Genomic DNA, 15,164 nt, shown 5'->3' on the forward strand with positions numbered 1-15,164 from the left:
TTTTTGGCTATAGGCCAACAGGCCTGATGATGCTGTTGATACAGCAAGGTCATACACAATTAGATATTTTAGAATCAAAATATCACCTCAAAACTATACCGCCATATGATGAGAGACATTTAATTACTAGGGTCTTATAGGCTTAAAGTGCTTGCTAGCCTATAGCCTGCACAGGTGTGAATGAGAGACTGGTTTTATGGACAGGTAAAGGCCAGCGTGAGCCACGTCTCAACCAATCACAGGTCCAGGTCATCTCAGTCCTTTTAAATTAACAGCATATGCTGTGTGTGAGTCTGTGAGAGACACATTTTCAGTTCATCAGCCCTTGCAGGACTGAAATCATTCCATTAGAATCTATTCTAGAAAATAAATAAATCAATTTAAAATTTCTGAGACCTTTCTAATAAGGTATTTTAAGGGAATAGGCCTAGCTATGAAGTATTTGCCCAAATTCCTTCTCTTGCTGTTTGCCAGTTTGTGTTCTTGTGATTCCTTGTCCTCCACCGTGGAGGATGCGTACAGGGATGTGATCGGTGTCGTGTCTCCTGGAGAAGAAGATCTGACGGAAAACTCTGTTCGCTCGCTTTTTAATTTACTGGAGAAACGTGTGCAGTGCGGCGAGGTGTCGTGTGAAAAGGTAAGTTTTATTAGGCCTCCAACTCCGCACTAAGGTAGACAGAGAGACAGAATGCCGCACTGGAGAGGTCGAGGTCCAAAGGCTGTTGCTGTTGCCTCAAGTGTGGAGATCTTATGGATTTTTATTTTTTTATTTATTTAATATAAATATTGAACGTGGATTTGCAGTATAGGCCTACTGGTCAATGAATTGAACATGGATGGAATACTTCTAGCCTACTTTGGATAAAGGATCGAGACCAAACTTGCTTGCATCAGTGATCATTTTCTCTCTGAAGCATTTTCTAAGTTTACTGATTCTTCCGAAAGGTTAATTAATTAGCCTCTAATTTTGATGACCACTGGCACTAACATTTGATGACCACAAGCCGACCTCGGATTATTTTCATTTAGCGGCATAATATGGCATATCCTCTCCTATCAATGACACGCGCAAAGTTCGTTTTCAACGGAGTCGGACTCCTTTAAAATGTCCTGTCTTATGGAACACCTTTTACACCTTTTACAGTGTTTACTGTTTAGTGGAACGTTAGGCTAACTTGCAATAAGGACGGCAATGACAGTAAAGTACGTTAAATTATCGAATTTCTTCTTTAACAAAATATTTGTTTTTGCTTTCCAATCTAAATTAATTGTACACCATTGAATGAGGGATACATTTTTATTGGCGTGTGGTTCTTCAGACTGCGAACTTTGTCACACTCACACTCACCATATCATATAGGCTAGTTTTTATAGCTTACCAGTTCAAGTTAAATATGTGTATAAAAAATAGTGCATTAACAGCTATTATTGGATATGAGTCCATTCAGAATCTGGAAAATAAATAGGCCTAGGTAATAGATAAGTTTATCCCATGTAAACAACTGAAGAAGGCTCAGCAATAGAGCCTTTTCATTTGAATTAGTCATAGTTGGTTAAAAGCAGCTGAAGGTAATAAGATTACTTATCTGTGTTTCATTTTAGTGTTACTGTGTGCAGCAACTATATACACTCAATGGCACACAGAAACACCTAAATGACTGGACCCCAGGGGGTCCTTATGGGTTCCAGGTGGTTCCCCAGCATACAGTATGTTCGATAGTTAATCTTATTACTGTACATGTACAACCAGTGTTGCAATGCTGAATTGGAACGTGGTTGCACTGTATTTTAATGACGTGACACGCACGTCGCTTAACACCTACACTACAGGTCACACAATGGTCAATTGATATGCATCTAGGCTCATTCCTATGTTAATTCACCTGGTGTGACTCGGGACTCGTGAGCCTTTGTAAACTTTGTTGAGGTGTGAATTTAAAGTTGTTTTTAAAGTTGCGTGTGCCTGCGTGTGCTCCTGGTCAAATAGGTTCCTGCACGGCGTGCAAGGCCGCCCCATGAGCAATGCAACCCTGTGTACAACAGTACTAATAAATACAACTAGAGAACATACAAGAATGGCTATATTTTGATATTTTTTTAATTACTGTTATCTCTATACCTACATAGGCAATAGATAAAGGAATTCTGGACCAAATGACAGACTATGTCAGACCAAATCATATATAATGTAATGAAAAGGTTTTTAGAAGAATCAAATGGGGGTCTGTGACCTAATACATACAGTATCAAATTGGGGTTTGTTGACATTAAAAAGGTTGGGAATCACTGGCTTAAGGCATGTAAAAACTCAAGTAATTCTCGCGCCTCCTAATGTATTTGTCAGGTAATTCATGTCCTGATATCATTGCCAGGCAACTAAGGTAGCAGGCTGTAACAATCAATCAGCCAATCAATAAGAACCTATCATAAAGTGAACGAACTGACTGACTTGAGGGAACTTGAACAGCAGCATCTATTCTCAGTTATGGTATCTGACTAGTGATGCAAGGGGGTTAAAAATTAATGGAAATATATTATGAAGTGTACATGCCAGTGTAAGAGTCGTATTTAAGTTGGTAATAGTGTCCCACAGGCACATGCCTGTCTCCCCTAGGTTTATTTACAGTCAATGTCCATGGTCAGGTGTCAAATAAGGCAACACCCTAAAATCCTTAAAATGTGACCATGCCTCTAATGCTGTATGTATTTGCAGGAGCTGCGTGTTGGATGAGTGAACAGCTCATTAGTTCAATGATGAATCCTCGTTAGTTCCTTATTTGCTTCATCTTGTCATAGCTTCTGGGAATGTGGTGTGTGTGTGTGTGTGTGTGTGTGTCAGCAGTTTATGGGTGAATCTGCCCTCGTTTGCTCTCCTTATCTTTGTCTAGGTCAGAGTAAACTGCACATCTCAATCATTAAAAGACATATCCTCTCTTTTGTTTGTTTTATTTCCTCTCCTTGGTTCTTTGCCCACTCTTTTATCGCTTCCTCCCTCGTTTTGTCTGATAAGCTATAAGAGTTAAAGAGGAATAGCGCTCATTTTAAAATCTATCAACTTATTCATGTCCTCAAGAAGCCCTATGGCATAAAGTATGGAGATGGCTTACTCAACAAACCGATAAATACTGCTTTGTGTACAGAATGTTTTCATATCTCATTGTGAGTTTTATGGTAGGTGCTCTTAATCCCTAGAAAACAAAACACACAAACAACCTGGGTGCTTTTACAGACACCTTCATCCAAGATCATAGGATAACACAGTTCTGACCTCTTCCCCTGCACATACATGTATTGGTGCAATAATTAATTCAACTATTGAAATTAATTGATTTAATCGATTATAACAAATAATGGATTTTAATAAAAAATATATATTTTCTTCAATTATTTCAAAAATACCAAAAATAGGCAATCTACAAACTCATATTGATGCGACGATGTAGAGCGTATCATATATATATATATATATATATATATATATATATATATATATATATATATATATATATATATACACACACACACACATACACATATATATATATATACACACACACACACACACACACATATATATATATATACACACACACACACACACGTTAGTGTTTGCTACAAAGGTTTTCCTAAAGTCTTAACCTCAGCATGACAGTAAAATATTTCCCGCCTGGCCAAAGTCTATACACACCGCAGAAGGTCAAGACAACCTCAGTGACATTAAGGTTCCTGATGGTTTCCCCATCTCTTATCTTCACCACCACACCTTCTCTTAAACACCATTAAAGACACCACCAGCAGGTCAATGCAGAATGCAAACATCCACTCCCTACACTCACCAGCCACCCAAAAGACACAGAGCGCTTTTGAATCAGAATCATCTATTGTCACATCACAGGTTTACAGGTGTAAAGAAGTGAGTGAAATTATTTTTGTCGTTGATGTGACATGATGTTTAGAACATTACCATTTGAATCCCTATTCTGCAGTTTGTGGAAAAATAGCAGACATACAAGCTTGTAGATCAGCTAAACTTTGATCGGCATTCTTTTTGGGCATTTTTACACACTGTTGAGAAAGGAAGATCCTACACACTACTCTTGCTCAGCATCACAATTATAATTCATACAAATGTTTCAGTCCCTCTGGACCTTCATCAAGAGTATTTTTTAACAATTCTTCTTACAACCACAATATTAAAATAGATAATGCTCCATCCATTCTGTGTGTGCACTCGGGTGGCACAATTATTCTCATGCTAGAGTTTCTCAATAATTAACTGTGACATGTGTACAATCTGTAACATTATATTCCACATTTAAGAAAAAGACAAGAAAAACAAGACAAAGTGAAACACCATGATAATCGTTGGGTTGAGATTCCATGGCATGTCATTCTCTAAGGAGCCAAATAAAAAAAACGATTTATAGTGTACTCGTGAGATTTTTCCACTTTGAATGTTGAACGCTCCAATGCGGTGTGTTCATTCCTTAGACATGCAGTTTTTGTAAATATTCTTGTAAATAGGTGATTTTGCCATATTGCTTCAGTGGTATTCTTGTAGTATTTAAGTATGGATTATGGTGTCTTACTTATTCCTGTTTTTCTTTTCCTTTTCTTATGTGTGGACTATGACAATATGTAATATGTAAAAATCACCTTTGTTAAGAGCCATTTTAAAGCGTGGTGTGTGTGTGTGTGTGTGTGTGTGTGTGTGTGTGTGTGTGTGTGTGTGTGTGTGTGTGTGTGTGTGTGTGTGTGTGTGTGTGTGTCTCTAGTGCAATCTGATAGAGAACATTCACCAGCTGATCAGCAATCACTCCATCCAAGAGGAAGGGCATGAAAGAGGGGAAGAGAAAGGAGGAGAGGAACCTCTAGTCAGTGTATCAGAGTTCAGCCACTTGGCAGCTGGCTGTGTGTTCTACCTGACCTCTCCTGCCAGGGCCTGTAAAGCCATCTTAGAGGGAAAGTGGGGCGAGGAGACTGAACACCTGCTACACAAAATCACACTCCATGATGAACACCAAGATCACCAGCACCAGGAGAGAGAACCTGGTCATGAACATGAGCACATAGACGTACAAGGACTGGAGCTTCTGATTCAAGAGATAGAGCTGCACTATAAGCCCTCAGACCATGAGGTGAGCATGAGACTACTGCATTACTGTACATGCATACACATGTAGATCCCATATTGACCATAATCACACAGCGGCCATTTTGCTCTTATGTCATAGCCTACTCAGGGGGTGGGAAACCCCACAGATGTATTAATATTGTCGTTAATAGCAATAAAAAAAGACTGGTAGCATTGCCAATGGGTTTACTCAAGCACCTATTTTTTATTTTGCTTTATGATAGGATAGAGAGAAAGGAAACTGAGGAGAGAAAAGGAGGTACACACAACATAGGTTTCAAGACAGAATTGAACCAGGAACATAACGATTAAGTAGTCAACTCAATGCGCAATATAGTCCGCTACCTGCGCCCCTAACAGGTTGCATTTTAAGAATGCAGCAGAACTGTTGCAGGATTCTGCAAAGCTGTTGATCTCGTATCAGCACAAATCAAATCCTCTAGGGTTGTCGGATCAGTCTTTAGAAATCATTAACTTCTCTTTCTCCTGTATCTATCTTGCTTCTATCTTCTCTGTCCTCTGTTTTATCATTGTGTCAACCAGGGCTGTGTTAGACCAAATGACATCATGCTGGAGATCAATGCATCATCAGGTGCAGGGCAGAAAGAGGAAGTGGGTGCAGTGTTGGGTCGTGTCTTGTACCATGTGCTGCAAGGTCACTATATCACTAGTCTGCCTGAGGAGAGTTTCTTCCTGGATTACATCATGCAGCGTATAGGGTCGGATAACTTCACAGTTAATGGTAAATATACGGTTTGGGGATGCAGACAGACATTTTAACTTTTACACTGGCCCTACTATTATTGCGATGCTTAAGGATACATGCATTAGAGTCATTAATATAGTAATTACCACAAAAACCCAAATTAAGTAACCGCAGACACTGTAATCAGGAAACATAACGTCCACATTAGTTTGTGTGTACTACAAACGTCCTCCACGGACAGATGTATAAAACTAAAATCTAGCAGACTGTTACCTGATACACGCTATGGCTGTGGTCTCTGCCCTTGTAAAACTAAAAAACAAATATACAGTATATAATAACATATTTGTTTTGTTTTATTAGTAGATCCTTTTGGGAGAGCATTACTTATACTGGAACAAAGTTAAACCACTATTGAAACTCCATACTGTACACATAATGTACATCTGTGATCTTGTGTTAAAGCCAATTTGCATTTGTGCTCTGTAGACCTAGAAACTCTTATGGGGACATTGGGCATCGGCGCTAGCAATGAGAAGAATCACGAGGACGAGCACGACGAGGGATATACTGGTCACAAGCACAGTGGTTCACAGCACAGCGCGAGGAGCACTCATGAACACCATGAGCAACATGGGAGAAACAACACGTGGGACCAGGTATACACACACACACAAGAAGCAGCTAATGAGGTTCATTGTAAAGTCCAAAACAGTAAACTAAATGGATAATAAATTGTCTTTTTTCTCACTTCCAGCATTGTTTCTCGGCTGAGGAGCTGGTACTGATCCACAGCATGAGGGGAAACGGCACCACTGTTTCTGTCCTGGATCGGTCTGACTTGGGCCGGCTCAGCGCAGCACTGGTTCAGCAGATCCTGAGTGGGGTCTGTGAGGGCACCGTTGAACCACCAGCACCAGACCAGCTTACCAAGACTGAGAGTGAGTAAAGACTGATGTATAGGCTACAGCAGAAGCTACTTTTCTCACCACAGACGCGATCACTGGCAAACATTCGTTGAACGTTAATCTGTCTCTCTCCCTCCTTTTCCACTCTCCCCTTCTCTCTCTCTTAAGGATACATCTATGCAACCATAGCCAACATTGTGATCTCGCTAACCTCCATGTTTGGCATTGTGGTGTTGCTGTGTACGTCCTGCTCAAGCTTGTTCCAATTATCCATCCAGTTTAGCATCAGCCTGGCTGTTGGCTCGCTCACTGGAGATGCTTTACTGCACCTGTTACCCATGGTGAGTGGAGAGATGCTAGATAGACGGAGAGGGGGGGGGGGTACACTCGTAAAATCTGTGAATCAAATCTATTTTTGTTTGTTGGTTGTAACTGGATCAACTTATTCCTGCTGTCAATAGGCTTTAAAGGACCATAACATTATCAATGATGTGTATGCCATATTCTATAAACATTAGAGCTGTCTCCTCATATAATAATAATAAGTCATTTTGGTCTATACTTTTCCGCCGTGGCCGTCTAGAAGAGCACTTGTGTGTGGGTGTGTGTGTGTGTGTGTGTGTGTCTGTCTGTCTGTCTGTCTGTCTGTCTGTCTGTCTGTCTGTCTGTCTGTCTGTCCGCAGCTAATTATGCAAGTCTCTCCATGATTTTCATACTGTACTGAAATCCAATAGTTTCCTAAAAAAATTAAACAAACCATGGTATGTTTTGGAAAACGGTCTGCAGTAATGTCATGTATACCATGAGTCATAGCTAGTGGGCTAAACATTCCAGACCACCGGCATGGTCCTTTAAAAAGTGGAACATCTACAACAGCTGTAATGGTTTCTGTGACCATTGCTCAAAGAATCAATGAATCAAAAGCTCAAAGACACCAACTGTTGGTCTGTGTTCAGTTCCTAGGCCTACACGTGCACTCAGGTGACAGTGAGAGCCACGACCATTCACAGCACCAGGGTAAAGATATGGACTACATATACAAGATGCTGGTGGTGATGGCTGGGATCTACTACTTTTACCTGATGGAATGCATCTTTTCTCTGGTCACTCGTAAAGACACCCATCATCATCATCCTCATCATCATGGGGTAAGGCGGGCACACACAAACACACCTGCCTTCCTTTATTTTACATACTGCCTTTAGTGCCTTACTCACTCTCTCTTTCACTGCATCTCTGTCTCTCTTCCTTTCTCTCTGTCTCCAGGAGGAATCTGATCCTCATCACTGTGATCATGGCAAGGTTATACAAATGTACCAAAAAGAAAAGGAAAAGAACCAATCAGCATCACAAGTAGAACTGGTGAGACACACACACACACACACACACACACACACACACACACTTATCTAAAGACAAAACTTATATTTCTGATTTACAAACAAATTTAATCCCATTAATCACTATAACCAATAATAATGTATATAATATAATAATAATAATAATGATCATAATAATGTTAATAAAATGTATCCATTTCAGTTTGACCCTGAAAACAGTGAGAAGTCTTCAATGAAAGAGCGCACCAGAGGTGAGATAAGCTATGTGTGACACACAGACACGCCACATCATTGGGATGAATAGAACCATCCCACCGACTGTACCTCACTTTAGAGAAACACTCTTTGAAACACTAATCTCTCTGTCTGTGCGCATGTCTCTGTAGAAGAGCGTCTGCTGCCCTACATGATAACTATAGGCGATGGGATCCATAACTTTGCAGATGGTTTGGCCATCGGTGCGGCTTTCTCACTATCGTGGAAGTCAGGCTTGGCCACATCACTTGCTGTACTCTGCCATGAACTGCCACATGAACTTGGTAAGAAAAAGAAAAGAAAAGAAAAAAATAACTCACAGAAAACATACAACAAATTAGATATAGACAACATATTGACATTAGGAACATTTTCAGATTATGATGATATGCCATCAGCATTGCTCAAATAATCACAATTTAAGATAATATTATTTTATGAAATGTGAAGTTTATATCAAATATTTACAAGAACAATAGCATTAAATATCAAATATGCAACTAACCCCGCTCACTTGCCATTTTGTTTCTCTCTAGGTGATTTTGCCATATTGCTTCACTGTGGCGTTTCTGTACGCAAGGCCTTATTGTTGAACGTTGGCAGTGCCATGACCTCCTTCATAGGCCTGTATATTGCTCTGTCTGTGGCCACCGACCTCGCCACCAAACAATGGATAGCTGCCGTCACTGCAGGACTCTTTTTATATGTGGGACTGGCTGATATGGTGAGCGTTTGTGTGTCTAAAGAATGAAACAATAGACACCTGCCAAAACGGCTGTATTGTTTATATACGCAACGGTAAGACTATGAAGCATGTGTCAAATATGTGTTAGAAGATTAGACAGAACGGAGGGGAATTGGAGGCTAAATGTGTGCATGTCAGCCACTAGGGTACAGTAGATGTTTGCTAAATTCTTCCTCCCTCCCCTGCTCCTCTAACCCTGCCTTCTCTTTATTCTTCCCCTATCCACCATCTCTGCTCTCTAGCTCCCAACTATGGTCCACATCAACTACGAGAGACCCTGGCTGATGTTTCTCCTGCAAAACCTAGGTCTGCTGAGCGGCTGGGGCATCCTACTGCTGCTGTCACTGTACGAGGACCAGATAGGCGTCTAAACCAGAGGACAGAGATGGATAGAGACACACACATACTAACACAGATGCCACAGGAATGAGAACTCATCGAACAAAAGCCGGTCTGCTCAGTAGACTGGTCATTCTACTTTGGGATTATAGAGATATTCAAAGAGAGACATGGGAACACTGGAAGACCAGATGTAACATACACTACACACACTTTGTACAGACAGGTGCACACATGCACATTAGTCTGCAAAGTGGACTGGTCACCCTTGGTTGGTGTGAGAAGATCATGTAGGGTTCAAGACAGTGGAACTAATCCATACATGCAATTGCACACACACACGCACACACACACACACACACACACTTTGGGTAAGGACTTCAATGGGTACTAAAAGAAAAGGCAGACACTGTACATGTCTATATGCATGTAGACAGTTGATATGCCTATACTGTACAGATTCTATCATAATGGGATATGTTCATTTATTTACTGTACAATGTTTGCTGCACCAACTCACTGATGAGTCATGCATACACTTGGAAAATGTAGCCTTACCCTGACTTGTAAAATATTCTATTGGTTCCAATTTTGTCTGCTAATTTCTTAGTGCCATCACTTCCAATTTCACTTGTTTAATCTGTATTCTGTGCAAGTTCTCTCTCCTGATTGGATAAAATAGGTATCCCGATACGAAAATGCCTTTTCTGTTTACTAAAGAGCAGGAGAGGCAGGAGAGACTCCTGTTACTGAACAAACACTCTATATCAATGAGTACTATCCGAATATAGAGCCATTTACCACTTATTTTGACAAAAACAATATCACTAAGTGCTTGCCAGTATGCAGTTATCACAATCTGCAGTTACTAATATTCACTTGTATAAACAACAGTATCCTGGCCTGTATTAGGTCACTGAGAACTGTACAAAGAATGCTATTTGATTTAAGGTGATGTTATGAAATGTAAAGTTGTATGCCAAATGTATGAGAGTGAACCATATGTTGTTGTAACTCATTTGAAAGATGGTAACGTGCTGGCTTGCCTATTCACTCTAAGAAAACAGGTTTTATTTTGTATTGTTTTTGTTGTTGCATTATCCTGTTGTTTGAAAAAAGAAAGCTCTTTAAATAAATAATTTCTTATTTGTTCATTTTTATTTTTGGTTGTTTCAAATAGTTTTTCCCACAAGGTGCTCCTAGATTTAGATAATTTTCTCTATCATTGCATGAAGTTAACCAAAATAGGATCCAAAGTATCTTCGAGTCTATTTAATATCAATTTAAAAGACTATTTCTAATTTAATAAGTAGACAGTGACTGGCTTTTATGGCCGTAATACAGTAACTGGCTTTCCACTGGCCAAATGAACAATAAAGTTTGTTTGGTTGGTATTCTCTATGTCTTACTCCAAGTGAGACTTTGACTTTAAAACAGCAACAAGCTCAATGGGAATTTAAATCCTATAGTATGTACTCTTACCATGTATTTCTTATGTGACATGGGCACATTCTATTGTGATCTTCCCATGTGTGTCAAAACAATGGCATTTACATTACATAGCTTTTTTCTTGTTAGGAAAAGCCATAAGAAGACCTTTTGAAAATTAAGTAATTCTAGCCTGATTCAGTAGAAACTGGACATATCTCATTATATGTCTAATCTTATCTGCTACTGGGATTGAGTGAGACCAGAGTCCACCGACAACTCATCACACAAGCAAGCATTATGGGCATGAACTGAGTAGGCTACACTCAAACATGCATATTAAACTAGGCTTACTGACAGTATGTATGCACATAGGCATGTTGAATGATTGCTGACATGCGTATAAACACCATAAAGGGAAAATGCGTATGCACACCATAAAGGGAAAGAATACAGCCAGATAGATGCACACATATACATACTGTATTATGCAGGACTGTGATTTTTTTTTTTTAAAGATATTTTGGGGGCTTTCTCTGGATAGTACAGTGAAGAGTGACAGGAAACGGGGAGAGAGACACAGGCAGTGACACGCAGCAAAGGCCACCGGGCTCGGGAATCAAACCCGCAACTCGCCGTTAGAGCCTATGTAGTATGGGCCGTAACCACTAAGCCATCGGCCTATACTGTGAAGTATTACTGTGGTCAAATGAACAGTTACTAGGTTTAACTACTTTATTCACATACAGTAATGACCTCTGTAATCTATCTATCTATAAATTCAAGGAACCTGTATGTGTGCATGTTTGTCCTGGGCATAACTCTTGCACCGCCTAACTGATTGATTTCAAAATTGGCGTGTGTCATACACGCGCAAATTTTGAAATCCTGCGGATGGTTTGTGCCGAGTGGGAATGTCTAATAGCTTTTAAATGTTGGCCATGGAAAGAAAACTCCATGAGGTGAATGATAAAATGTCAAAACTAAAACCACTGGAGTGTCTGGGTGATGTAGAGGTAAAAACATTTGCCAATTCCCAACAGCCTCAGGCTTGGCAGGTGTGAACTTCCGGCTGCTTCCTGTGTTGCACTCTCCTGTCAGGTGAAAAGTAGCAGCTGGCGACTTAGAGGAAGTGCATACTGTAGTCGAAACCTGGGATGGCAGGTGTTGAATCCAAAACTAACCAAGATCAAAGACGAAATAAAGGTCTGCACACTTCCCTTGAAGTGACTTTTATTGCGGCATCCACTTCAAGGGAGCTACAGTCTGCATACTGTAGTCTAGTTTACACCCTCCCCAGGCCAACAGTGATCAGTGACACGGACTGAAATACACACAGGAAAAGCACCGGATAAAGTGGAGAGAAAATGGGGGGAAATTTCATTAAAAACTAAAGCCAAAGAAGAAATCATGACCCTGCATAAAAGCCTTGATGATGCACAGACAGAGACAGCAATCAGCCAAAGCCAAAACACAACAGACAAATTAGAAGTGAGTAGTAGAGGATGAGGATGATGTCATGTGCAACAAGAGAGCCAAAGTGTAGTGTAGTGTGTTAAGGAAGGATGGCAACTGAAATACTTGAACATGGAATCGGGGAGAAGCAGACAGATCAATATATCATGTCTCTCCAAAGTCACCTCGAAGTGGCAGACAAACACAAGCAGCTGAGTCAATGCACTCACTGACCACATCATTTGGCAATGTCCCCAGTTTGATTCCGACCTCTCACCCCTCTGGATCATTTCCATGTTTCCTCCCCACTGTCCTCTCTAAAGAAAGCAAAACAATCTACAAGCTCTCTGTGCCTTCTCAATATCATCTCTGTGACTCTTATCTGATTTGTTATCAGCAAGGCTGAACATGAGAAAAGGGCAGAGGGTGCACAGAGAAAGAGATACACGTGCAGGACACTCAGTGAAAGCAGAGACATACAGGTGAATGATTGAATGATCACGCTAAAACTACCGTTTTATTATAACTCCAGTGTATGTGTGAGTGTGACAGGGGACTTTGTCAGTCCTGTGTCATACTGGCAAATAGAGAGAAGGGCCCAAAAGAGAGGAATGGTTTAATTGGAATATAACAAAGGAGCCATAAAGCGAGGCAGCTGACACTTTATGGGATGATACAAAAGAACAGCTTCCACTGTTAATCATAGAATGTACATAAAGATAACTATGATTCACACACACAAGCCTGGAAAACCAGACAAATCTGCCAGTGTGGGAAAAAAATAGCCCTCTGCATATTAAAATCTATTCAGTGATATTAGTCTGGCCAAGCCAGGCCCGCCTTATAGTTAAAGTACTCCACATTTGACTGGGGGCCCCCTGGACCCTGTAGTGGGACCCTGGGGGTCACATTGAAAAGCACTGCTCTATGCTTTTGCCATTGTACGTGTGGATGTTTGAAAGTGAATAATTAATTTAGCACAGCAATAGTGTCAGCAGTTAGCGTACTGTACGTCAGGTGAATGGCTATCATTAACACAAGAGGATGGTAAGAAATTAGCATCCAGTGGAGACTTTGAAAGTGACTTGTCGTATTAATGATAGCTACTCTGTGCAGAGGATCATCAGTCATCAGTAGTAAATCCTCATTGGTGACAGGGTGAATGACAGGTCAGTGTAGGGGTGTACTGCAAATCTAAAAATGTGTTTGGATTTTGTAATCTGCTTTGGGGAATGTTTCTGTTCAATAGCAGCTGAGCAAGACAGACACCAATCTGGTCAAAGTGACCATGAACTCTCTACTGTACTGATAACATTGGCTCTTAGTTGCCAGTAGAAATTAGACGGCCAATTGTAATTGAATGCCAGTTATTCTCAGTTATCAGTGTTTCATTTACTATATCCACTCCTTAATAGCTGACAAATGTACACTTGGAGCTGACAGGTCTCAACATTCACCCTCTAATACAGTAACTTAAATTATTGTGGTGAATCCAACACATTGTGTTAAATTAGGCAAAGATCTTCTCTGTTGTTCCTTGTCCATGATCTGGTATGTGTGTGTGTGTGTGTGTGTGTGTGTGTGTGTGTGTGTGTGTGTGTGTGTGTGTGTGTGTGTGTGTGTGTGTGTGTGTGTGTGTGTGTGTGTAACATATAAATCATAAACATATAAATATCACTTAATATGTAAAGGATATGCACATGTATGTAACACATTAAAGTATACTGTATGCATGTGCATGAGTAAAGAAGTAAAGAAGTAAGATTGTTAAAAGACTTATTTCTTTATATACTCAAACTGTTTTGTTTGTTGTCTCAGGGGAACATCGTGCAGTTAGACCACATTTGTTTGGGCTGACTTCTAGTCATGCTATGATAGTTGTCATGCCCAATATCTGGGCTCATAGTCAGACACAGGCAAACGTGGAGATAGTCAAGTGTCTGTGGTGGTTCTAAAAGTATAAGGTGCATTGTGGTTCTCCATTGGCCAGGTGATTCATACTTGCAATGCAACGGTGTCGTGTACCAAAAAAAAGCTGACTACTGTACAACTTCAACTTTTGTTATTTTATTTTTTTAATCTAATAGTTTATTTGGTTATTTATTCAGTATTCATATTGTAATTCTGGTTAGTGGTTATGCATTGTGTATTGTGTTCTATGAGTAGTAGTGTTCTGTTTTTTTAAGGAAACTTAAGTCCTGTGTATCGATTCCGTCAAAAATAAACATTAAAATCATTATGTCTACACTAGAGCGGGGCAGGTAGAGGTGGAGAGGAACAAGGAAAGAGGGTCGAAAAGGTCAAACAAAAACTGTTTGCGTTCTTGTAGAAAGTTCTAAACGTGGGTCAACAGAAACTAGCACTGGTGAAGTGGGTGTATTTTCTTTTTCTAACTTCCTCATAACAGATAAGGGCCAATGGCATTCTCTGGGCCAAGTCTTTTCATGTGCTTATTTCTTTCAAGTCTTTGAGCCATTGTAACAAAGAAACCCAAAGGTTTCGTTCTTCATTGCTTTTTATCTGCGTCACACAGATCTGGTCCTCTAACTGCAGTCTAAAATTCTATGATGACATTACAGTACTTCAGGCTGAGGTGCTGTTTCACAGATTAGATTCACACAGTAAAATTATTGTTTTTTTCCACACTCTGAATTAAAAATGAACACTGTGGACATTAGTGAGAAAATCTGCATAAATGGGAGCATTTCTAACCATCACCATGACATTTCCACTTGGATGTTTAGTCAAACGATACCCGTGTCAGCAGCATATCATGCTGTCTCCGCCTAACCAAACCAAGGGTCTAACTCTACCATGCCATTCTGGCAGCCATCCCACTGTAGAGGAAAACCCC

The 15,164-nt window shown here is 40.2% G+C and overlaps 1 protein-coding gene across 1 annotated transcript; it reads left to right on the forward strand.

Moving 5' to 3' along the window:
• Window positions 1–180: 180 nt before the first annotated feature.
• LOC308095626 (zinc transporter ZIP4-like) lies at window positions 181–9,459 on the forward strand (the record flags this gene model as incomplete). The annotated part of the gene is made up of 13 exons (XM_080442677.1): window positions 181–204; window positions 512–637; window positions 4,803–5,138; window positions 5,678–5,876; window positions 6,330–6,499; window positions 6,598–6,781; window positions 6,917–7,089; window positions 7,705–7,896; window positions 8,015–8,110; window positions 8,291–8,339; window positions 8,475–8,627; window positions 8,880–9,067; window positions 9,331–9,459. The coding sequence occupies 13 exons, from the start codon at window positions 181–183 to the stop codon at window positions 9,457–9,459; spliced, it is 2,019 nt and encodes a 672-aa protein (XP_080298803.1).
• Window positions 9,460–15,164: the final 5,705 nt, after the last annotated feature.

Source organism: Gymnoscopelus braueri (genome assembly GCF_963280865.1).
Source record: "Gymnoscopelus braueri genome assembly, chromosome: 11".
NCBI lineage: Eukaryota > Metazoa > Chordata > Actinopteri > Myctophiformes > Myctophidae > Gymnoscopelus > Gymnoscopelus braueri.